An 8,379-nucleotide genomic window follows, 5' to 3' on the forward strand; every position below is an offset into this window, starting at 1 on the left:
AAAGTTTTGAAGTAAAACATCTCCAGTATAAGAAAAGCTGCAAGACTGACTATATTAGCTCTATTAAGGATTTAATGTAAATAGTCTCCTTTTTTTGAGAAGCTGAGGAAAAGGCCAAAACTCATCAGACTTGTACCCAAAGAACCCAAGTGGGATCTAAATCTCTTCTAAAAAGCCCTGAAAGCAAACCCAATATATCAATGTCTGTCAGTGTTGCTGATCTGCAGTTATTGAAAGTCTTTAATGAGAAATATTTTTCTTTGCTGGTATTTGAAAGTATTTTAAGAGCATCTTATTTGAGTTTGTAATTTGCACACTTTGTGAAAGATGAGTCTTGTTCTTATTTGCACTGGTAGCTTTTCTTACCTAAATATCTACAAATTCATTTCTTAGTTTCATCCCCTTGCCTAACAATTGATATTTGTGTAAAATAAAAGTACATTTATATATATTCTGTACCCTTTATCAAATGTTATCCCCTCCCTCTCATCCTTTGTTTTTCTGAATTAAGGAATCTTAAAAATATTTAAGTGATTTGAAAGATTTCGGGCTCTGAAGTATCAAAAGAGAAATATCAGATTTTGTCTCCCATTTTCCTTATAGTCCTGCCTTAAAACAGCAGGGAGGAAAAAAAAGTTGTTTATAACTTAATAGAAGGCATAGCCTCTGAGAGGTTTTCTTTTTGCCTTCTTGCTGGGTAATTGTTAGAGAGACACCAACTCCTGTTTCAGAGCTTCTCTTGATTTATGTAATCTTTGTGCAGCTATTTGCTATTGAGATGACCTGGACTTTTTGAAACTTTGTGGCAAATGCATTTCACGTGTGGTTTGTTTTCTTTCTTTCTTTGGGGTTTTTGTTGTTGTTACTTGTACATTACTTTCTACAAAACTGTAAGCTGTGAAAGTTCTGTTTAAGAGTGCTGTGAAACTTCCTAGGTAAAAAGTTAATCTTCTTATACTGTTGCTTTGGGGGAAAGGAAGATCAGATTTGGTTTAAGTGATCTGAAAAAAATATATCCTCTTAACTAATTAGTTGGACTGCTTTAATATCTGGTTACATAAACCTGCTTTTCTGACTGTATGCAGTTTTCCAGGAGAAAACAAGAAAATACTGAAGCGTCCTGTGTGCACACACTGAGAACAAGGAGCGGGTTTTACTTTGGTTAAACGAATCCATGTCCCTACTGAGCAGGGTCCATTCTGGCAGGATCTTCCCCTTCAAACTCATCTGCATTTTATCTCTGTGTTTTTCTGTGTTCATCTCCATGTTCCCTTTGCCCAGGTGTTCAGAGTAAAGAAATCTGAGATATTATGTCTGCCTTTAACTAGTGGTGTGTGCGTGCTCAGCCAGTTTATTAAATCCCTAAAATATTCAGCATTCATGACCAGAAATCTTTTTTTACAGACCATTTTAGTTTCAAAACTTCGAAGTAAATGATGTGGTGTTTGACTCGGGTTGTTGCTCTCTTTATAAATTGAGTTGTCGATTCTGTCAGCAGTGTGCCTGACCATGGGCAAGTCTAACACTCAGTCAGAGGCTCTTTACAATACACTGCTGCTGCTTCGTCTTGCACGCTGCTCAGCCCCCTGTTTGAGGGGTTCATCTGTTTTGCTGGGAGCATCGCTTGTGCAAGTCAACCTACTGGCAGCGTGTAGGTCCTGTGGGTGGATCTTCTGGGCATTTGGGTATTTTATTTTGTTGGTTTTTTTAAGTCTGTAGCCTTATCTTTTTCTGTTGGGGCAAAATATGCATAATGAAGGCCTTTACTCGGACATCAGCACGTGAGTCTCACAGCTGACCTATAGATAATTTGCTCTTGTTAGGAGGAGGTTTAATTTTAGAATTGGCTTTACATAGCTGTGGGCTGCTGCTGATTTGGGCTGGCCTGCTTTTTCATCCATCACATCCTCCCATTATCGGGATTGTACTTCCAGTATCGGGTCAAGTGATTGTACGAGGTGCGTGGGATCAACCACTTGAAACCCTTGTGTCCCAGTAGATTTCCAGCATGTACTTTTCTGATGCAGTGATGGAAAGAATAAAAATCCAATTGCAGATTAAGGATTTACAGCAGGATCAGTGGTATACTTTCTCCTCTGTATGGTATAAATGGGATTTTGCCAAGGCACTGGTCCCTGTATGTTCATTCTGGTGTCTGATTTGAGCAAGTCCGGTCTTCATTTGCTAGGTGACGTTGGTATATAAAATAAATTGTGGGTTTGTTGCGTTTCTGGTTTTATTTGGGTTTTTTTTCCCCTGTGTTGTTGGATCTCAGATGCGATCTTTTCAATCTGAAATATAGAGGGACATGCACATCAAGCTAAGTAACAGTAAAATACTCAAGTAGACAAAGCACTCTTTATGTGGAGGATATTTTATAGCACCTTGGCAGGAGTTACAAAGCCTAGGTTGTAGTTTGTAAAGTGTGATTTGCTTCTTTGTTGCATACTCTGAACAATGCTAGGAACGTTTGGGTGCCATTTGTGGTCCCAAACCTTGTGTATAGGGAGTGACATCATAGGAGGTGAAGTTTTGCAAATGTTTTCCTGCTACTTAGTATCGTGCATAATTTTCCTGTGCATCTTGGGTGTGTTCTTGACTCATATTCCCCAGCCATTTTCTGAGTGGAAATTAAATGGGAGCTTTTTGAAAAAGACAAAAATAAACAAGAGACTTTCAACTTTGTATTTAAGAAAGATAAAGCAGAGCTCTTCACAGCTTTGTTTATTTACCAACATTACCCGGGTTAACCATATCTTTCTGCTGCTGTACATTAAGTTCTGTTCGTGGGGTTTTTTTGGCAAGGTGACTGTGGTTTTTTGGAGGTTTTGATTGGTTGGTTGGTTGGTTGTTTTTTGATTTTTCTTTTCCTGAAGCTGTTCCTCAAACGAGTACTGGTTCCCTTCACAAGAAAATACCTTCTGCATAATTTCTATGAGTTTTTCAGATTTTCTTAATACACTTTTTCCTAGGACAATAGAAAGACAAGAATCTGAAATAAGCCTTTAAGCCAAATTATATTAGGATGGTTTAGTTTAACTCTCCCCTTAAGTGTAGGTGCTTCCCTTTTAAGCTCAAACAACTCTGTCATGCACTAGTACAAGATTAACTCTTTACTCCACCAGGTTCTGTATACATCTAACACTGTGTGGTAATTGAAGATGCTGCAGAAGCTTTTAGGTCCTTGATTAAATTTATTGGAGGGTAGTGGTGTAACTACATTATACTGATTATCCACAGCCTCCCTCCTGCCGCCCAGCATACACTTCCATACAGACGACACCACTGTGGCTGAACAGTCTTCCTTCTGTTTCGGACCTAAGAAAGTCCTTGTATTCTTTAGTTGTCTCTTGTTGGGTTTTTTTTATCCAGCTATGTGAGCTGTTTTAATAGAGTTCCCTTACCTAGTATGTTCTCCTCTTCCTCCCCCTGCCTCCAAGCTTCTGCTGTTGGTTTCAGGTACACAGTTTGCATTAAACCTGAACTGTATCAGCTTAAGTGTCCTTCCACCCACCCTAAAGCTCAAGGCTTTGTTCTGGTGGCAGTAGTGCTACCAATTCACTTCATCCTGGAAAGTGAAACTGTCTCTTTCTCAGTGTCTGTGATAGTGGAGCTGCTGCGCAGGCTTGCTGCCCTCCAAAGGGTAAGGTCTTGTTCTTGGCTGCCTTGTTCTTGCCCCCAGCCCCTTCGCATCATACCATCTATGGTACTTGTTCCTTTTCACAGGGTGATTCAGGTTATTAAACCTGTGCAAAACTAACCTGTGGAGTTTCAACAGGTCTGGACAGAAGCTTGTATCCTGACCTAGCTGCTAGTGTGAGTGTCTGCAGTCGGAAGTGGGTTGTCTCCACAACTGTAAGTAGTTTTTGAGGTATTACAAGTTGGCAGCCTCAGTTGGACTGGTCAATCTACTGAAGATTTTTTTTATTCCCCTTAGGATCCAGTTTCCAAATTCTCACATATATTAAGCAAATATCATATTCTTAGAAGTCTTCTGAAAGCTTGTTTGCTAGTGGTGAGACTTTGAAGAAGACTTCACAAGAGAGAATTTCATACATTCTTTTCCTAGTGGCTGGTTGGTTTGGTTTGAGGTTTTTTTTTCTGTCACATGCAGAACAATTAAATTACCATTTTTAGATATATACCAAGCATGCATACAAATTGTTGTCATAGGACTATGCAGCAGTTGATACGACATAAATTTTGTATGTCAGTCATCTAGATATGACAGGTGTATTTGGAATACCTACTTTAGCTCTTTGGAAGACAATCAGCCTAAAGTCCAACTCCTTAGTTGCATGTGGAGGATCCCCACTGCTATAATTGTAGAATTATTGTGATTGGTTTCCTATTTCTTCAGGCCTTCACAATACTGTGTTTGGCTGCTGATGCAACATGCCAGAGACTGATCTGTTCCCTTGGTGTCTGTAAATAGTTGTTAAACCTCCTGGCAAGCCTGAAGCATCGTTCTGTGCAGTGATGGCTCTCAAGAGGGAGCCTGTTGATACCATAACTGTCAGTGACTCTACTTATTTACGTGGAAGAAGTCTGTTCTGTGAAGATGAAAAGCTCAGGCTGTACTCTAGTAACATCTGATGAAACTTAACTTTTCCTTTTTTTGACAACCCTATGAATCATTAGTACAGACAAATGAAATTTAAATACTTCTGCTGTCTGGACTGATACGAGTTGAGAAATACCAGAGATCATGCTTCCTAATCTCCAAGGTTTGTAATTAGCAGTAACTTGAACTGGTCTAGGTTTGTTAGTCAAGCAGGATCAGTGCTTAAGATTTAAGTTTGAAAATTTTGGTTCTACATACAGTTTTGTAACTAAAACTTGAAAACTTACTTGTAGAAATGAAGGTGAACAGAGACTATCATTGTGAGCAATTGAAAGAGAACAGCAAGAGAGAAAGAAGTAACTACAATTTTTTGGTTTTTTAATAGATGCACATACATGTCTTGAAATGTAACTAACTTCATTTTAAACCACAAATTCATCATGTAACTTGACAGCTGGCAGCTCAAGCTTGTTTTAGAAAAACAAAGTGCACGGTTTTGTTAACGTTTATGTGGCATCGATTTCAAAATGAAAAATCAAAAGGAATGGTGTAGTCATATTTTGCTGTATTGCTTCCAAAAAGGAAAAAATGCTGTACAAGCTCAAAAAGTTATGTGATACATATGGTGAAGATGTCTTCGACTATGGCGGTGTCAGAACCGGTTTGCTAAATTTCAGTCTGGAGATTTTGATCTTAAAGATGCTCAGAAAGGCCGGTCAAAGTTGGTAACAACAAAATAAAGGTGTTGATCTAATCTCCTTTGTTCTTAACTTTTTTTTATTTAAATATTTTGGCTTGTGGTTAATAAGCTGATTGTGTATGCTTATATGAACTAGAAAGAAAAACATTTTGATGATGAGTTTCTCTTTATATATCCTAACATAGCTTAATTAAAAAGCCTTCAATCAAAATGTGGTAGCACTTGCTAGATCTGAGTTTACAGAATCCCAGAAATTTTGTCCCAGGTGATTGCAACTGGATGATGTGTTGAAGAATGGGATTTAATGGTAACTCTGTGGAAGCTGCTGTGGTTTCCTACTACTTTTCCCTCTTAGCTTGTAGAGTGTTTCTAGTGAAGCTTTTCCTCAAAATACAGAGCTAGACCTTCTATTTTAGCTTCTTGAAGGTCACTGATCAGAATAAATGTGAAAAAAATTATTTGGCTCCTTCAAAGGTACCAAGGCCTCAAACTTAAAAATTCAGTGTACACCTGTTGATAGGATGTGCTGTCATAGGTAGCAGTAAGTTGAGGAACAGAATTCTATTAGAAATAGAAGGCAACTCAAGTTATGTCTTCTGAGAAAGAATATGTGAAGGCAAAGCTCCTGAAACTCCAGGAGCTAGAGATATTAACTCTATATTAAGAGATATTAAAGAACCATACAGTAGCAGTAACTGGGTAGAGACCAAAGAGACTTTTTGAGATTTGTGTTGAATTTCCTTGAGTTTTGTGTGGCATGTACTGTTCTAACTCAGATGGTTTCTAACACTTTAACATCAGTTGTTTCTTAATGGCATTTCAAAAATACCTGTTTTCAAGAGAAGAGAGGTAAAGATAATGCTGTTTTGAAAGAGCAGTAGAACATAAGGACAAAGTGGCTTGGACACACAAGCAGTTTTGAGCATATGGGTATGTACTTGTAGTTACAGTAAACCTTTATGTTCTGTTTAATATAACGGACACAACACAAATATTACGTGAACAAGATGTGTTTTCCAATAATGCTGTTTTTTCTGTAGTGAAATATGCTTTCCTAACAAGCAGGCTATTCAGTATGTTCTGTTAATTTTGTGAACTCTTGACATGTTTACTGCTATTTGAATACTGCTCTGGGGATGCTTGGCATTTATTAGCATTGTCACGGGTATTTCTCGTGAAGCACATCACAAACACAGTACAAAAAGCTCCAGGCATGGATGTGAGTAAACACTAAATACTTCTGCAGAGCAAGCCAGCACCACACACAAACAAACTGTTGTACTTCCAACTGAAGTGATGTAAGATGTTTCTGGTCCTTCTGCTGTGCCGATACCCACTGTCATTCCCCACAGCTGAAACACATAGGTTACTATGTGTTCACCCTGTTAGTAAAGTTGATGAGTTTTAACCACTTGCATCAGTTATTGAATTTAAGTCATTAGAGAACACAGTTTCATGTTATATCTAATCTACCCTATTTGCATTTACTTCATACCAGCACTGGCATTACTATGTTTCTGCAATTAAATACTTCAGAAGACTTCAATTTTTCTTTTTTTATTATTATTGTTGTTGAGGTTTGTTGTCTATAGTATTAGTCCATACACAGGCTTCCTGAGGGGTTGAACAGATACTGGTACAGAGAAAGCGCAGAAATGTGGCTGGAGAGGAAGGTAGTGCTTCCTCAGAGGGTATCCATCGAGTGACTCAGCCATGGTGTAAAAACTGTGGCTGCATTTTCACTTAACACTTTAAACCAAAGTAATTTGGCTTTGCTTCTGAAAGATCTGATCTCCTCCATTCCAAGCAGTTCCTGCCCCTCCTTCTGTGTCATTGCGCATTTTGACTGGCATGTGCTGATCACAGCAAAACTTATGGTTACTTGGGGGGAAAAGCCTGGCTATGTTAGGATAGTTCCCACCTGAGACATATGAACAGAATCAAACACCTAACCTTAAATATGTTGGAAGAACATCAACTGATCTTCATGTGTACACATTTTCCATATGGGTTTGGTTTTCTTTTTAAACAAGTTAATTTAAATTAATTCATTCTTGGGGTGTGGGGCACGGCATAGAAATCATTACAGACTTCCCAATCACTTGATGTATTTTATTAAGAATACTAACTTTTATGGTGTTTTATTTTTGAATAAATTATTTATATTTTTATTTGTAGGTTTTCACTGCTGCTTCTTAACCTGGAGGAATATTATTTTGAACAGCACACAGCAAATCATATTATAAATAAAGGTTGCAGAGATGAAAGGTATAAAACTTTTACATACATTCATTTACTGGAGTTGTTCTACTCTTACATATCTCTTAACACATACATAACTACTTACTTTATTATTATTCCTTTTAGAAAATTTAGAGGCTCTCTAAAAATCTGTTCAAAATCAATCATTTTTGAACCTGATGACAATATCCAACCCATTATCAAGGTAAGCCGTGCAACCTTACAATTTCTTGGTAACTTAAGATTCTCTTTAAAAAGCTTTTAAGAAGGAGTACATGTTTTTATAACTTGCTGCAGATACCATTGAGAGACTGCATTAGTATAAAAGCCCCAGAAGACAATGAAGCAAATAACCCTTTCAGACGGTACGTGAATTTGACTTACTGTAGGTACATACTTAACTCTTTTTAAAGCCGAAATGCCCTTTTCTTCAAATATCTTATTTACATTTTAGGGATACATCTGGAGGGATTTCTGTTGTATGCAGTCAGGTAAGACGTGCATATAACAGATTCTTGATGCATAAATGACCGAGGTTACGTTCTTTAATGTTAACTTTCTTGAAGCTGGAGTCTTAGGGTTGGGGGTTAACTAGAAACAAACCTAATTAGTGTCAAAAAACTTAGCATGAATGTGAAGCTGTTGATGCTGAAAATCTCAAACTGTTAGTGACTCAATGAAATCATTAATTTGATAAAGTGAACTTTTTGCACTGTGCATTTTATAATGGAGGTTATGGAAATAGGCTAAAATTAAGTTGGTTATTAAATCTTTTTTTTGGTCTTGCTGTATTGCTTTCTCCTACTTTCTGCAGCATGTAGTGGTAATGGCAAAGCCATCTTGATCCTTGCGGTGCAGCTTTGTGACTACATGT

At 37.7% G+C, this 8,379-nt stretch overlaps 1 protein-coding gene across 1 annotated transcript in view; it reads left to right on the forward strand.

The window, feature by feature from the left end:
• Positions 1-4,479: 4,479 nt before the first annotated feature.
• The window catches only part of LOC104546956 (protein FAN-like), a gene marked incomplete at its 3' end in the record, with an annotated part of 19,292 nt that continues 15,392 nt past the window's right edge, over positions 4,480-8,379 (forward strand). Inside the window, exons 1-6 of the mRNA XM_010192475.1 lie at positions 4,480-4,585; positions 6,107-6,113; positions 7,443-7,532; positions 7,632-7,710; positions 7,803-7,870; positions 7,960-7,996. Of these exons, the coding sequence (XP_010190777.1) occupies positions 4,480-4,585; positions 6,107-6,113; positions 7,443-7,532; positions 7,632-7,710; positions 7,803-7,870; positions 7,960-7,996 (387 nt within the window). The remainder of the gene's footprint in view (positions 4,586-6,106; positions 6,114-7,442; positions 7,533-7,631; positions 7,711-7,802; positions 7,871-7,959; positions 7,997-8,379) is intronic.

Source organism: Mesitornis unicolor, unplaced genomic scaffold (genome assembly GCF_000695765.1).
Source record: "Mesitornis unicolor isolate BGI_N332 unplaced genomic scaffold, ASM69576v1 scaffold27359, whole genome shotgun sequence".
Lineage (NCBI taxonomy): Eukaryota > Metazoa > Chordata > Aves > Mesitornithiformes > Mesitornithidae > Mesitornis > Mesitornis unicolor.